General features: G+C 36.1%; 1 protein-coding gene across 2 annotated transcripts in view; it reads right to left on the bottom strand.

The window, feature by feature from the left end:
* Positions 1-17,893, bottom strand: part of PLS3 (plastin 3) — a 90,577-nt gene that overhangs the window by 24,636 nt on the left and 48,048 nt on the right. For both annotated transcript variants that reach the window (XM_043457860.1, XM_043457859.1), the window contains 2 exons: positions 6,686-6,849; positions 594-723 (listed from right to left, as the gene is read on the bottom strand). In XM_043457860.1, the coding sequence (XP_043313795.1) occupies positions 594-723; positions 6,686-6,849 (294 nt within the window). The remainder of the gene's footprint in view (positions 1-593; positions 724-6,685; positions 6,850-17,893) is intronic.

Here is a 17,893-nt window from a genome sequence, read left to right as displayed (position 1 = left end):
CCAAACAATTGAATGCAACACACTAGTTCTTAGGAGCTATAAAATTAACGAACAAATAGAGCAAGGTTAACTGATCTTTACAGAAATTACAAAATTCTTAGAAGTTAGTTACAAAATTCTTTAAAAAATTCTATTTATATTACCACAGGTGGTGCTAGTGGTAAAGAACCCACCTGCTGATGCAGGAGACAAAAGAGACGTGGGGTCAGGAAGATCCCCTGGAGGAGGGTGTGCCAACCCACTCCAGTATTCTTGCCTGGAGAATCCCATGGCCAGGGGAGCTATAGTCTATATGGTCGCAAAAGAGTCAGACACGACTGAAGCGACTTAGCACACACTGCTATAATAAAGCCTATTATTGTATCATGTGTTGTATCATATCAATATTGTGCACATATTGTATCATGGCTCTTACAAGCTAACAAAGCTATATAATAAATACCTGTAATGCTTTTATGGCAAGTATTAGCCCCAGTCCAAATACAGATCACAACAACTTCAACTGTATTCTTACCTAGGAGGCAGGGTCTTTCTAGAGCCTCTCCTTGACATTATAGCAGGCACCCTATGTAGTTCACTGTGTTAACCATTACCTGAGTAAGAATGCTGCGTTCCTTCACTGGACAGCTCTGAAGTTCCTCCCAGAGCACAAATCCCTTCTTTCCTGTTGATGGCTTTGCGGAAGGTTTTGGCTATATCACTGCTTTTTACCTCTTGGAAAATCTATTAATGAAAACATGTTGCTGATTCACAATTTTCAATCTGGCACAACTATAAGCATATTGATCTTCTTTTATATGCTGGTAACCTACATTCCCCCCACAGATGATGAGTGTTAAAAGATAAGGCAAACTAAGCTTGAGTTTTTAAAATGCTAAACAAGTACTTCAATACTGCCACCAAAAATGAAGCATCAGATATCAACTGTACACACTTGTCAAAAATATTAAATGCCACATGCATTGAAATCTGCTTTAAGTCAAAAACTAGCATAGTTCAAAAGCATAGATAAATCTATTAATTTTCTAGAACAAGGAAGACTGTTCTTTTCCTGCAAAGAAATGACTGAAGGATTTCCCCCTTCTTTAAGCACGATACACAGTGCAAAGAAATATGGAAATTTTATGGCTCAACCAAAAAAACTATTTCTTATCCTGGGGTAGCTTGGTAACAGCTAGAACAGAATAATAAGGGGGAAAATATGCTTAGTTGGCAGCAGGAGATGAATAAACCCAGAAAAGAGGCTTTTCAATGATTTTCTCTTCACAATAAGGCACAAAAGCAGGATGGAACAAAGCAAATTTCACACCCTACTCTAACCAATTGACTGAATGACTGGACATTCCAAAGGTCTGCCAACAAGTCTGAAATACTGGAACTTACCCAGCCTCCAATGTGTTCCTGAGCTATCAATGTGCGTGGCTAAATTAGCCACCACCAGAAAAATAAGAGCAAGATGTAGTATTTTCATAAAAACTCCTTTAAAAGGTGTTTGAAACACACCAGGCTTGTTGAAGGAAACTTAGAGCCCTAATGGAAAAGTCACTGAGCAAATAGAAGATAACCCAAGGCCTTTAGCATTATTGACTAGTACATACTCATACACACACCTCAGGAGGGGTAGCCTATATGTGAAGGTCACAGAACAGAGTCGTGGTATCTAGCAGTTCAGGCTGTGTCTGTGACAGCAGACATGAGCAGGCATGAAATGCAGCCCACACCCCCCTAAGCAGGCCTGGGGTCTTATGCAAGACTGTGGCAGGCAGAAACACCAGTGCATTTTCACATTTAGTCTTTCCAGGAGGACATCCTTTTGTAATTAACTGACCAAGAGAGAGTGACTTTTGTAACCAGTAGGAAAGTTCCTGCAACCCTGTTACAAAGTCATCTTTTCCTTTTACCATCCTTAAATCTTGGCCTTCCTTGGACTTATAAACCCAATTTTATTTAGGAAAATGGTAAGCATGAAGTTTTACAAAATCAAGCTTATTCACTTTCCACAGCTGTGATTTTGTGCTATGCCTGTAATTTCAGAGGTGGACTTTTAGAATGGGTGTGTGTGTTTATGTGTGTGCACGCCTCCATCTATTTATGTATAATATATAGACACACGCATACTGACTACCAATGAAATCACTCTTCCTTCTCTCTGGCCATTATACTGACTCCTATTAAGTATCAATAGTGTGGAGCTGACTCATGTACTCTGGGTAATTTTCAAATTATTAAAATCGTTTTTACTCACACTCTGATTCAACTGGAATTTCATTTATTTCACTTTACCATCCAAGCCAAGGTTATACAACAAAATGGTTGCTTGGGAATGTAGCAGTTTTCATTGTGATACATTTTATTCAAACAGGTCCCTCTTTGGTAATTATCCATCTGCTCAGTGGAAAAGCAGTATTCACTATCCCACCTCATTCTGAACTCTACTTCATTTAGTAGAACAGTGTCTAGTAAATTAAAATCCAAAATCTAAGTCTTTTCCTCAACACTGAGATACTATAAATCACTGGAAGGATAAAAAAAAAAAAAAAGCTCCCAATGTGATTGCCTTGGAGTTAACTGCCTCAGAATGACATATGAAAAGTTATTTTTATTACAATTATTTCTGTCTTAAGGATCATTACCTTCTAAAATTAGGTTGCTTCCGTGATCACAATTTCAGCTGAAAAACCCAAATTTGTATACATAATGCAAAAGAGGAGTAATACAAATAATAATCATTTTAAAAAAGAATCTGCTGTACAATATTCTAATGCAATTACTTACATAGCTCTACTTAAACCCTTGATGCTAGGAGGCAGGGTCTTTCTAGAGCCTCTCCTTGACATTATAGCAGGCACCCTGCTATAACATGTCATGGGAATGACATGTTGAATGCAAAGATGCAATTAAATTAGTTACATTTTCAATTGTCTTACAAAATTTACATGACGTTGCTTTTCTAAATATCTTTAAATAAATTCTTCCAGCCAAGTGCAAATTTGCAGTTTCATAGTATTTTCGTCTGTTCTTTAGATTTTAAACAAATGTTAAAAGATAGGAGATGACTGAAGATTTACGTATTTGTTCAATGGATTCACCACGTGAGAATGAACACTTTATTTTCTACTTTAGTAAAGAAATCTCTCCAGTGGATGATAAGGCAATTTGAGTATAAGCCTTGGCTTAACAAGAATCTCTGAAATCAGAGAAAACACCAGGCCAACTACTGTGCTGGAGAGTTGTCAATGAATCTTTTCAAAGCTGCCTGTTGTGATACTAATGAGCTCACTGTTTCATGCTGTTTTCCCTCCAGGAGGAGGGACTTGCTTTATCATGTATGAACAAACTCCTGGTGTACACTGCTCTCTTTGGTTCTATACATCTTTTCCAGTCTCTTTTATGAAACACATATGTCCTGTATTCCTTTTAAAAGTGTCATCACCTTCCTAGATCAACACTAGTGGCCAAACCAAAGCAATGCAGTGACATAGGAGTTTAAGAAGGAAAGATTTCAGAAAGAATTGCAAAAATCTATGACTGGCTTCCAGTGTTTGAGGTTTGTTTCCAATATAGTAGGTTTGAATTTTTACTTTTTAGGAATCTGTTGTAGGCCTAAACTTAGTAATAATAGGAAGAGAACACTGCCCGTTTAATAAATAGAAATAACTACCAACAACTAACACTTCTATAGTATTTGCTATAAACCAGGTACAGTTCTAAGCACTTTGCTTATATGAAGTTACTTATCTCTATGATATACCAGTCTTTTTACAGATGCAGGAAAATACCTTACTACAATCTAAGAAGTATAAAAATCTAGTAACTTACTTTTGAAATACTCAAGAGAAACAAGATCAATTAATATATATTTAATTTTAATGTGTGAAGTTTACATATAATTTGGGGACTCTTTTTTGCCATATATTATATATATATATATATATATATATATATATATATATATATATATATATATATACACACACACATATATATCCTCCTCCAAAATTAATACAGACATTTTGTTGGTAGCCTGGTTTGCAATTAATACCTTTTAAGTAGCAATTTAAATAAAAACCAAAAATCTAACATGCAAGAACATGTTTATTTCTATTTCCTTATGTCAATCCCTGACAGGAATAACATGCTTCTGTTAGGGGAAGCACACTGACTGAGACGGCCCACCCTGGCCAGGCACCATAATAACCATCTTCATGAGTTGTTCTACGATAGGAGGTCCTGGTAAGGAACAGGGAACTAATAAGCCACCACCAGAAAAAGTAAAAAAGAGACACCACATGTCCGACCACCTCCCAGAATCCTTCTCTCTGGCATCCATCTTGGCTGAACAAGGCGTGCACCACCAGAATGGACTCTGAGTCAGAATGATTGGCTAAACACAACCTGGAAACTAATCCCATCACCAGAAAATCCAAGACTTTGAGCCATGTGGCAGAGATGTCCTCCTGGGTTCCCTTACCCTACTGCTCTCCACCCGGGTGCCCTTTCCCAATAAAATCTCTTGCTTTGTCAGCACATGTGTCTCCTCCGACAATTCATTTCTGAGTATTAGATAAGAGCCCAGTTTCGGGCCCTGGAAGGGGTCCCCCTTCCTGCAACACTTCCTTTTTCTCAGATAACTAGAATCTACCATATTTTGTCTAATGATTTGTAAGAGGTTTCATTGATGACAAGGCAGAGGGGAGTGGACAGATGTCTGCTTGGTTAATCACACACCCATCTTTCTTTCAGTACAGTCATGGTGTTATCATTCTGAAACTTCAGGTGAGTTATTTTACTGTCTTCCTTTCCAATTTTTTGAACAAGAGGGGTAACTGACAAAGCCACTAGTTCCCTGTGTAATGTTGGGCAAATCACTTCCTTTTTGAGAAACCCAGGCTTTTATTTTTTTTTTTAATTTGAGAAATGAAGGAGTATAAACATATTGATTTCTTCCAATTCTAAAATATATATATATATATATTAACCAATATGGTTCTCATTAGTATTTTATTTTTAAAAAAGTCCCAGGTGATGCCAAAATTATGATGCCTATAATTCACTTTTTAAGAAAATACTAGGTTAGTCACAGCCACAAACAGCTGTGTGGAATCAGCAACATTTCAAAATATACAAAATTAAATATTTCCCTAAGATGATTTTTCTCAAAGACAGTTTCATAACCGTCTCCTTTAAAATACTGGCACACTGCACATCTCAATTATTTAAGTCTGTTCTTCCTAGTAGATTAAAAAATTCTGAGCAGCAAACTATATCAAAAGTAAGCAATCGTAGTTCGCCACCATTCTAAGCTGCTTTAAGTTCACAATTAAACATGCAGTTACAAGGGGTGCAAGTTATACATCAGAGGACATGCAAGTGCTCACATTGCAAGTCAATTGCAACTTACTATTGAACACAGGATTTAAAACAAAAGGCTTTGGCAATAACTGGAAACAAAAGATGGTGGGGAAGAAATCAGTATTGCAAAAGAAGATGGCATGAACTATAATAGCGTTATAATTCTGACTCTTGTGCATTTTAAAACAGTAATGCTCCCTTCATCCCTGCCCCGCCCCCAGGCAAATGCTATCAGAAGAGCAGACATCATTACTTAGTCAATTTGTTTCTGGAACTCTCCAGGTGTTCTAAAGGGGCTAATTCTAATAGAAGAAAACATATCAGAATTTCACTTGCTATATTGAGCTGTGGTTACTGATGGGAGTATATGTTATCATTTCAGGTGTCTTGAGGCAAAAACAAATCCTAGAAAAGATAGGAGTGCTAGGAAGTTTGTGATAATATTAGGCACTAATTACTATCTGTAATACACATAAGGAATGCCAAGTAAGATCTAGTCAAACTCAGACTTAAATGAATAATAAAATGATGAAATCTTAAGAGTGTTCTTAATTGAGGAAACAGCTATTCTTTAATATCAATCTCAAATACTTTGTCAGTGAATATGGATGGAAAATATCCTATGTCCAGAAAAAATTTCACCCCACTAGCTAGCAGCTAAAAGCATTAAATTTCAATAATGAGTACCACACACATACTCGCTAAGCACTGAGTATGGAACACTAGGTGCTTGGGGGTAGAATTAAGAAATCAGCCCCTAACCTTGAAGAGTATTTGATGATACTAGAGAAGAAAACAAGAATTTTAACTGCCCCTTCCAATGGATTAAAAAGATATGCTTCTAACTTTTAATTATCAAAATCATCATCCTAGGGAAAATGGTACAGTTAACTACTACTACCACAAGATTAGCAAACATGTTTTTAATCAGAAAGTTGAACTCAGGAAGCTTCCAAGACTGTGAGTCAGGGTGTATCATTAATGTTTGGGACCACACTGTTCACCTATAGAAAGAGCACTTCAAGGATGTGATTTCACACCTTGAAAAGTGTCCTTTAATGACGCCCCCTCTAAGGAGACTGTTCACCTTACACAGCAAGCGGAGTGTTATATCTTTGATTCTGTCTGTGTTTTTTTTCTCAGTTCTTTTTTAAGGTATTCTAACGGCTAAAAGAATGAACTAAATGTAGTGGGTGAGATGAGAGAAATTTTATTAGTTATAACAATACTACTATGATATATTTAGGAACTTAATAGGACTTATTACTAGAAGATCCCACAAGACAAAGAAGCAATCATTACTTCTAATAATGGTAGGTTTCCACATACTTACATAAACAAATTCATCAAAACTTATCTTCCCATCTTTATTCCTGTCACCATCCAGCATGAGTTTTTGAATAATTTCTCTCACTTTATATCCAGGTAATGGCATGTTAGCTTCCTTGAAAAGCTCATGAAGTTCATAGTCACAAATGAATCCATTGCTGTTGAGGTCTTTTTGATAAGGGAGAAACAAGCAAAAAAGGAAATAAGTTAACCTATAGAATATTTTTCTTCATTTTAGGCTCAGTTCTTAAAGCTTAAAGTTCATAAGCTCACCTAAATACAATATTATCCTATCTTATTGTTTGCTACCTAAAGAGGTCTGAAAGGGAAATGCAAATTTTAACTGAAAGGGCATGGCTTACATCATGTTTCTTGTATTTTGAACTGTATAAGTAGCTTAGCTTAAAAATAGCATCCCTAAAAAAAAAAATAGCATCCCTAATATTAGGAAAGCATAGTTGTCTAATAAAATTATCATTAAATCATAAAGCTGACAGGACTTCAGAACAGATTATACACCAATAAAACACTGCCATGGTATAAAACATTTCCTACTGTAGCTATTTAGGAGTTTGATGCCCCTTATTCTCCCCATTGTCAAAGATAACAGTTTGTGATTAACGCTAATTATATTATATAGAACACCTGAAATTATGCTATCCTCTTGAGTGCCAATTTTTTCAAGAGTTAATGTAAATAAGTGTTAATCCAAAACAAATACAGTGTTCATAAAAATAAATGCAGTCATAAGTAATGCAAATGTTTAAATGAAGTCTACAAATAATTTAAAAATTTTTTGTGCTTTCATAATTTTAACAGACTGTATCTAAGTGCTGATAATGTTTATTCTGAAACAATTAAAAATCGAAAAAAAAACTGATCAATGACTAAAAGTTAATTTATTGAAAAAGAGGGTTACTGTCCTGAGGCATAATTTTTTAGTAAAGACAGTTGGACTTTCACCAGCTATTTCATATACTTAAATGTTCAGAAATGCTTTTTATTCCTTAGCTCCTCCACTGATTTTCATATATAAATTTAATTATAATAGAGGGAAACAATCTGAATAGAGAAATGACTCAAGATGATGCCAACACCATTCAAGAAGATATACTATGAAGTTAATCTATTTGATATATTACTTAAAAACTGTACCAAAACAAAAAATAAAACAAAATTGCACCAGATACCGTTCCTAAGATTGGAGATACTGCAACCAATGAAACAAAGTCTTTAGCTCACCTTCTCATGACAACTAATAAGCAAGTAACATATAGCATAAGTGCTATGAAGAAAAATAAAGAGGGGCAAGGGGTTAGAATGGGGGCTATTTTGCCCTCCAGGGAACATTCAGTGCATAAAGGCCAAGAATGCTACTAAAAATCTTCCAGTGCATATGATCCCCACTCCCACTCCCATCCTGCAACACAGAATCGTGCAGCTCAACATGTCAGTAACGCTGAAGTTAAAGAACCCTGGGTTATAGTGACAGGTGGGGATATGGGTGATGGTGGGAGTGCTATTTAGATAGAATCATCAATGATGGCCACTTTGATGAGGTAATATTTGATGAAGACTTATCTGAGGTAAGAAAGAGAATCATGTGGCTATTTGTAGGGGGCAGATTTTAGGTAGAGGAAAGAGCAAATGCAGTCTGTGATGTGGAAGTGTGTCTGACGTGTTTTGGAGACAGTAAAGGTCCAGTATGAATTGAGCAGAGTGAGCAAAGGAGAAAATGAGAGATGAGGTCAGGGAACTGATCATGGAAGCTCTTATAGGCCATGGTACACACTCCGGATTTTCTTCTAAGTGTGACTGAAGCAAAATTGATATTAGCTAATGTGGGCCAATTATTAAAATATTAAATCCCCTGTATGAAACTATTTCCCTAATAAACTGAAAGCTGATGAAATTGTTATGTTTAGTTTTAATGAAGTATATGATTCTAGAGTCAAATATTCTTAAGCATAGATTACCATATTTTAAATCTATCAATTAAAATATTCATACTTTTAAAGCATCATCACCAAAGTACCCAACACTTCTGAAAATCACTAATAGTTCCTTCAAGGTAAAGTACTTGATTCCCCTTAGGGCACATCTTCACTGTTTTCGCTTTGAACGTATAAAAGGCCATACATCAAACACTTTATTAGTAAGTGTTTATATGCAGAAATCAATCCAGCAATGACATCTGCAGTTGCTAAAAAGAACAAAGTAATCCACATGGCACTGTGGTAAGATTTTAGCAACTTCTGATGAATGAAATTCTTGGGTTTAAATACACCTTTCCCCATGCACATACCAATCTGTTTCTCCCACTTTCTTTAAAAAGCGAAAAGACAACTCAGTTCTAGGAGTGTGACAAAGTAAAAGATACACAGCATACACAACAAGAGGGAGTAATGTGACACAGGCTCTAACTACATTTAATTTGCCCAAGTCATCTCTCCAGATCATAGTTTTCTCATCTGTAAAATGGGGGGCTTCACTTGATCTTAGAGAAGATTACCTTTTAGCTCTAAAAACTGGAGGTAAAAAACCATCATACACATGAAAACCAAATAAAGAGTAATAACATTCTGATCATTATTAAACCTCAGTACGCAACCACCATATTCCTTCATTTTATTGTGTCTATAGAGAAGGAGATGGCATATTCCTTTTGACTATCAAAACTTTGTCCACCCTAGCAATTTCTGATAGAAAGATATTTTAAAACATACTCTATTTTCCTCTGACTTCTGAAATGACAGAACATAATTTAATTGTGTTACTTACTCCAGCTTGGACCTAGCATGTTGTTCTTTTTGTATTCTCAGTGATATAATAAAGTGGAAAGCAGAGATGTTTACTTTTTTATTTATTATGCTGGAGAACTATAATGAATTCAAAGCTACAGGAAACTGACAAAGGCACTGAGTCTAGTCTGTCTGGCAGTTTCTTTGCTTTAGGTAGAAGAGAGGTGCAGGTAATGGGGGAACTACCACTTGTGTGCACCCTCTCTGAAATAACCTCTCTTGAGCATTAATTAGAAGCTCACTGATGTGATTAAAAGATGCCAGGAAATAGCCACCCTAAAATATAACTAGCATAAAATAACCACATGTGGAAATACCATTTTGAAGTAAGAGAAGTAATAACAGATGCTTTCAGCAATGGGCAGAAATGTTTTAAAGGGGGTCTGGAGGAATATGAATTTGTCATTACCTAACAATCTTAAGAGATTGTAAAAATCTCTTGATAAAGATTCTCCTAAATCTTTCTCTAACCCCAGTATGTAGCACAGTACCTTGCACAGAATAAGCATGGGGAAAAAATTATTTTTGTAGAACCAGAGAGCCTGAAGTATTTTAAACTTAATTTTTATTAGAGTATACTTGATTTACAATGTTGTTGGTTTCTACTATACAGCAAAGTGAATCAGTTATACATATACATATACCTACTCTTTTTTAGATTCTATTCCCATGTAAGTCATTACAGAATATTGAGTATATATTCTGTGCTATACAGTAGGTTCTTATTAGGATCCTCAAGTATTAAACCAGGAAAATAATGCTCTAATCTAAGGAGCATTTTAAAAACATAAATAAGCAACAACAATGAGCAAAAAATGAAGAAATAGCACTGATAGACCGAATGGCACTCCATCAGGAAACCCTGAGGACAGAAATATCCCTTAAATAACATTCAATCTCATTCCCTTTGTTCTAATTCTGTCCCCACCCAGCAGCCTTCAGATCTGTAATTTGGTTTTCTAAGTGAACACACCCACCAAGGAGTATCCAAGTAGACTACCAATGATGGCTGTCAGGTCAGGACCTCTCTCTCATTCTAAATGTAGAAACCTGCTTTGACTTTATTAAGAAAAACTACACTTGCATAACATGAATCAACCTTCAGAACAAATCGAGTACCTACTCTGTGGCAGGCACAGGGCTAGACACCAAAGATACAGAATTAACCAGACAGAACGTCTGGTTCTTACTTGAAACTGTGGCTTCAAAATCCTTATAAAATCTGGAATTACTTGGAATCTCTCTCCTGTATCTTTCTTGATATGGGAAATGAATAGTTGACCATGTGTCATCTTCTACATATTTGTAAAATTTTACCTTTTACCGACTCTGTTTCTCCATATTGTAAAAGCAGAGCAAGCTTGTATTACCTCCTGAGATCAAAGGCATTTTAGTGTTAGTACTAGTGAATTATTGCAAGGCTTTCGGTCTCTAAATCATACCTTTTGAAGAAAACAATTTTAGTTTCAATAAGAAGGCAGAGGGAGCCTTAAAAGGCAGCTTGCGATTAATTTTAGAAAATCTCCCAGCTGCTAAAGTACTTGAAAGACAAAATAGGGTGCAATTACTTTAAAAGAGTTTTAGGTTAATTTTATTCCCAATCTCCAGCCAAAACACACACACAAAACAGTTTTAACAACTGGAAATCACAACCTCCTGGCATGATGGTAGTCCTTTATTTTCTCATTAAATCTGTCAATATTCTGGAGCCCCTTTCTGGCTCATTTACCCCTTTTTCATTAACTACGCATTGGCATGGGGTGAAACAAGTTTTGCATTTCAAAAACTCTTCTGTTCCAGCATCGTATTTTTGACCACCCAATAACGTAGACATTATCATTCAGCCTATATTATCTGGAGCATTTTCAATGTTTCTGCAAGCACAGGTCTCAACTTTTTGGTTCAGAAAATATGGTCAGTGTGGGTAGACACTGACGGGCTGGGGAGAGGAGGGGAGAAGAAACTCTAACTACCTACTGAACAAACTTCCCACATAGAGTCCAGAGCTAAATTTCAAGAAATGGATCAAGTGTTCTATTTTTGAAGAAAAATTGCTATACTTAAAAAAAAACACACAAAGATTCTCCCAAGGGTTTACCAGAGCGGCCTGTGTCTTTCATACTGGCTGCTGAATTCATCAGAAAGGAATCAAATGTTTTTAACAACAGATTCTGTCTGTCTGTCTATGATGACACGTGTAGATTCACATCTGCACTTAAAAAAAAAAAACAACTTACTATGCTCTTAACAAGTATTATTTTAGATGCCAGTTAACTCTCCCCAAAACCTCCCCCCAAGTAACCTTAAAGTAAATAAACTTATTATACAGCCATGTTCCTGCAGAAGTTTGAATCACACCAAGAATGCATATCCTTAAAAGGAAATGTTTTCCCTCCCCTTGCATCCTGTTATTTAAGCTATTTTAAGTACTTGTCTGGAGAAAGCTCAGCCAGAATTCAAGTGGTTTTGATTTTAGCTGCTGTTTTACACTGCCCATGTCCAGGTGGAATGTGGTGCAATCTATCACTTCAAATGCATCTTTTGGGGTGCTACTTTGTCCTATAAATCTAACAGTGAGAAAAACCAGGATTTCCCTTGACTCTTAGGTTTTGTGTGTGTGTGTGTGTGTGTGTGTGTGTGTGTGTGTTGCTTTATCCAGCCTTGATTCTGTCTAAATGTAGTGTCTTTCTTTATAAACAGGTCACATATGTGTGTCTTCATCTGCAATACATATGCAACTTCTTTACTAACCCACTGTGGACAGTGCTTATTAGGACTTAAAGAAGAAAACCAATCAAGTGCAGATGCACATCCTTTACAAAAATGCTGTGTTTAAAAGTTCCATTTAGTTTAACTGATAAACTCCACAAAATTTTTGTAATAAAAAAATGACAAAAGGAATCTATGTATCTAGCAATAATGGATTTACACACACACACACACACACAATCCTGACCACCTGTGAAAGCACACAAAATATTAATTTAAAAGACTCAGCCAAGAAACTTGTGCAGAAGAATTTAGATTATATTCTGTCCTCAGATCTAAGCAATAAAATTGAGCTTTCATTAGCCATTAAAACTTTAGAAAAGGGAGATGCTAAACATCTCCAGATGCTTAGATAAACACGGATTTTCCCTTTCACAGCTTATACCTTTTGAGGTAGCTCATTCCAGCAAACACATATAAGAGGAAGTTTAATGAGTCCCAGCTAACAGTAGAATAGAGGTTGCTACCGAAGAGTTTATCCTAATAGTGTGTCCCCAAAGGTGGAGGTCAAGTACAGCTGAAGGCTGGACAAGATTAGAGGGCTGGAGACCAGGCAATCAAAAACGTTGTCTATCAACTGTTTTCTAACCCCAAATTTCTAACTCAAAATTGGCCATGATTTCCCACCTGCTGCCACTTTCCCACTTAAAAAATACACACACACACACACACACACGAACATACATACACACATGTATGCTCCTGCTCTTACCCAACACACCTATAATCTGTGCACCTATTTTCCATACAGTCAAAACACAGCTTTCAGACTATCCTGAGACCTTAATTTCCAATATTCCATTGATAGTTAACCAGATGGTACAGTGAAAGAGCACTGGTCTGTTTATTTATTTATTTAGTTTTGGTTGGGATGTAGTTTTTATTTTTTAATTTTTTAAAATAAATTTATTTATTTTAATTGGAGGCTAATGACTTTACAATATTGTAGTGGTTTTGCCATACATTGACATGGATCTGCCATGGGTGTACATGTGTTCCCCATCCTGAATCCCCCTCCCATCTCCCTCCCCATCCCATCCCTCTGGGTCATACCAGTGCGCCAGCCCCGAGCACCTTGTCTCATGCATCGAACCTGGACTGGTGATCCGTTTCACATGTGATAATATACATGTTTTAATGCCATTCTCCCAAATCGTCCACCCTCACCCTCTCCTACAGAGGCCAAAAGACTGTTGTATAAATCTGTATCTCTTAGCTATCACGCATATAGAGTTATCATTACCATCTTTCTAGATTCCATATATATGCGTTAGTATACTGTATTGGTGTTTTTCTTTCTGGCTTACTTCACTCTGTATAATAGGCTTCAGGTTCATCCACCTCATTAGAACTGATTCAAATGTACTCTTTTAAATGGCTGAGTAATATTCCATCGTGTATATGTACCACAGCTTTCTTATCCATTCGTCTACTGATGGACATCTAAGTTGCGTCCATGTCCTGGCTATTATAAACAGTGCTGCAATGAACATTGGGGTGCACGTGTCTCTTTCAGATCTGGTTTCCTCAGTGTGTATGCCCAGCAGTGGGATTGCTGGGTCATATGGCAGTTCTATTTCCAGTTTTTTAAGGAATCTCCACACTGTTCTCCATAGTGGCTCTACTAGTTTGCATTCCCACCAACAGTGTAAGAGGGTTCCCTTTTCTCCACACCCTCTCCAGCATTTATTGCTTGTAGACATTTGGATAGCAGCCATCCGGACTGGCGGGTAATGGTGCCTCACTGAGGTTCTGATTTGCATTTCTCTGATAATGAGTGATGTTGAGCATCTTTTCATGTGTTTGTTAGCCATCTGTATGTCTTCTTTGGAGAAATGTCTGGTTAGTTCCTTGGCCCATTTTTTGATTGGTTCATTTATTTTTTCTGGAATTGAGCTACAGGAGTTGCTTATACATTTTTGAGATTAATTCTTTGTCAGTTGCTTCATTTGCTGTTATTTTCTCCCATTCTGAAGGCTGTCTTTTCACCTTACTTATAGTTTCCTTTGTTGTGCAAAAGCTTTTAAGTTTAATTAGGTTCCATTTGTTTATTTTTGCTTTTATTTCCAATATTCTGGGAGGTGGGTCATAGAGGATCCTGCTATGATTTATGTCGGAGAGTGTTTTGCCTATGTTTTCCTCTAGGAGCTTTATAGTTTCTGCTCTTATGTTTGGATCTTTAATCCATTTTGAGTTTATTTTTGTGTATGGTGTTAGAAAGTGTTCTGGTTTCATTCTTTTACAAGTGGTTGACCAGTTTTCCCAGCACCACTTGTTAAAGAGACTGTCTTTTCTCCATTGTATATTCATGCCCCCTTTGTCGAAGATAGGATGTCCATAGGTGCGTGGATTTATCTCTGGGCTTTCTATTTCGTTCCATTGATCTGTGTTTCTGTCTTTTTGCCAGTACCATACTGTCTTGATGACTGTAGCTTTGTAGTACAGCCTGAAGTCAGGCAGGTTGACTCCTCCAGTTCCATTCTTGTTTCTCAAGATTGCTTTGGCTATTCGAGGTTTTTTGTATTTCTATACAAATTGTGAAATTATTTGTTCTAGTTCTCTGAAAAATACTATTGGTAGCTTGATAGGGATTGCATTGAATCTACAGATTGCTTTGGGTAGTATAGTCATTTTCTCAATATTGATTCTTCCAATCCATGAACACGGTATATTTCTTCATCTATTTGTGTCCTCTTTGATTTCTTTCATCGGTGTTTTATAGCTTTCTATATATAGGTCTTTTGTTTCTTTAGGTAGATATATTCCTAAGTATTTTATTCTTTTCATTGCAATGGTGAATGGAATTGTTTGCTTAATTTCTTTTTCTGTTTTCTCATTGTTAGTGTATAGGAATGCAAGGGATTTCTGTGTGTTGATGTTATATCCTGAAACTTTACTATATTCATTGATTAGCTCTAGTAATTTCCTGGTGGAGTCTTTAGGGTTTTCTATGTAGAGGATCATGTCATCTGCAAACAGTGAGAGTTTTACTTCTTTTCCAATCTCAATTCCTTTTATTGCTTTTTCTGCTCTGATTGCTGTGGCCAAAATTTCCAAAACTACGTTGAATAGCAGTGGTGAGAGTGGGCACCCTTGTCTTGTTCCTGACTTTAGGGGAAACGCTTTCAATTTTTCACCATTGAGGATAATGTTTGCTGTGGGTTTGTCATATATAGCTTTTATTATGTTGAGGTATGTTCCTTGTATTCCTGCTTTCTGGAGGGTTTTTATCTTAAATGGATGTTGAATTTTGTCAAAGGTTTTCTCTTCATCTATTGAGATAATCATATGGTTTTTATCTTTCAATTTATTAATGTGGTGTATTATGTTGATTGATTTCTGGATATTGAAGAATCCTCACATCCCTGGGATAAAGCCCACTTGGTCATGATGTATGATCTTTTTAATATGTTGTTGGATTCTGTTTGCTAGAATTTTGTTAAGGATTTTTGCATCTATGTTCATCAGGGATATTGGCCTATAGTTTTCTTTTTTTGTGGCATCTTTGTCAGGTTTTGGTATTAGGGTGATGGTGGCCTCATAGAATGAGTTTGGAAGTTTACCTTCTTATGCAAATTTCTGGAAGAGTTTGAGTAGGATAGGTGTTAGCTTTTCTCTAAAATTTTGGTAGAATTCAGATGTGAAACCGTCTGGTACTGGGCTTTTGTTTGCTGGAAGATTTCTGATTACAGTTTCAATTTCCGTGCTTGTGATGACTCTGTTAAGATTTTTTATTTCTTCCTGGCTTATATTTGGAAAGTTGTACTTTTCTAAGAATTTGTCCATTTTTTTCCAAGTTGTCCATTTTATTGGCATATAGCTGCTGATAGTAGTCTTGTATGATCCTTTGTCTTTCTGTGTTGTCTGTTGTGATTTCTCCATTTTCATTTCTAATTTAGTTGATTTGATTCTTCTCCTTTTGTTTCCTGATGAGTCTGGCTAATGGTTTGTCTATTTTATTTATCTTCTTAAAGAACCAGCTTTTAGCCTTGTTGATTTTTGCTATGGTCTCTTTTGTTTGTTTTGAATTTAATTATGCCCTAATTGTTATGATTTCTTTCCTTCTGCTAACCCTGGGGTTCTTCATTTCTTCCTTTTCTAGTTGCTTTAGGTATAGAGTTAGGTTATTTAGTTGACTTTTTTCTTGTTTCTTGAGTTAAGCCTATATTGCTATGAACCTTCCCCTTAGCACTGCTTTTACAGTGTCCCATAGGTTTTGGGTTGTTGTGTTTTCATTTTCATTCATTTATATGCAGATTTTTATTTCTTTTTTTATTTCTTCTGTGATATTTGGTTATTCAGCAGAGTGTTTTTCAGCCTCCATATGTTGGAATTTTAAAGTTTTTCTCCTGTAATTGACATCTAATCTTACTGCACTGTGGTCAGAAAAGATGCTTGGAATGATTTCAATTTTTTTGAATTTGCCAAGGCAAGATTTATGGCCCAGAATGTGATCTACCCTGGAGAAGGTTCCATGTGCACTTGAGAAAAAGGTGAAATTCCTTGTTTTGGGGGTGAAATGTCCTATAGATATCAATTAGGTCTAACTGTTCTATTGTATCATTTAAAGTTTGTGTTTCCTTGTTAATTTTCTGTTTAGTTGATCTATCCATAGGTGTGAGTACAGTATTAAGGTTTCCCACTATTATTGTGTTATTGTTAATTTCCCCTTTCATACTTGTTAGCATTTGCCTTACATATTGCAGTGGTCTTATGTTGGGCTGCATATATATTTATAATTGCTATATCTTCTTCTTGGATTGATCCTTTAATCATTATGTAGTGTCCTTCTTTGTCTCTTTTCACAGCATTTGTTTTAAAGTCTATTTTATCTGATATGACTATTGCTACTCCTGCTGTCTTTTGGTCTCCATTTGCTTGGAATATCTTTTTCCAGCCCTTCTCTTTCAGTCTGTATGTGTCCCTTGTTTTGAGGTGGGTCTGTTGTAGACAACATATATAGGGGTCTTGTTTTTGTATCCATTCAGCCAGTCTTTGTCTTTTGGTTGGGGCATTCAGCCCATTCACATTTAAGGTAATTATTGATAAGTATGATCCCGTTGCCATTTACTTTGTTGTTTTGGGTTCAAGTTTATACTCCCTTTTTGTGTTTCCTGTCTAGAGAAGATCCTTTAGCATTTGTTGGAGAGCTGGTTTGATGGTGCTGAATTCTCTCAGCTTTTGCTTGTCTGTAAAGCTTTTGATTTCTCCTTCATATTTGAATGTGACCCTTGCTGGGTACAGTAATCTGAGCTGTAGGCTTTTCTCTTTCATCACTTTAAGTATGTCCTGCCATTCCCTTCTGGCTTGTTGTTATTTTTTAAGCCATATTTAAACAAATATGCACTAGTGTCATTTTATTGAATACTAAAAGTAAATTAAATGAAACCACTGTACTTTTCGTCACATCTGGATGTGGTTTTTATATACTAGAGAATATCAAGTAATTTGAAATCACTTAACTTCCTGAGATGAGAAAATCTGGTACAGCTACAATCACCATAACACGAAAATTTTGGCTTAGTTTGATGGGCAGCCTCAAAGGAATATACTCACAGTATTCCTAGTCACTTATGAAACCCCATTATTCTTTAACTTCAAAAGTGTAGAATTCCTGTTTTGTTTTGTTTGTTTTTTTATTT

This window comes from Cervus canadensis, chromosome X (assembly GCF_019320065.1).
Source record: "Cervus canadensis isolate Bull #8, Minnesota chromosome X, ASM1932006v1, whole genome shotgun sequence".
NCBI classification, from domain to species: Eukaryota; Metazoa; Chordata; class Mammalia; order Artiodactyla; family Cervidae; genus Cervus; species Cervus canadensis.
Note: the sequence above shows the minus strand (reverse complement) of the source record. Positions and strands in the feature narration are given on the sequence as shown.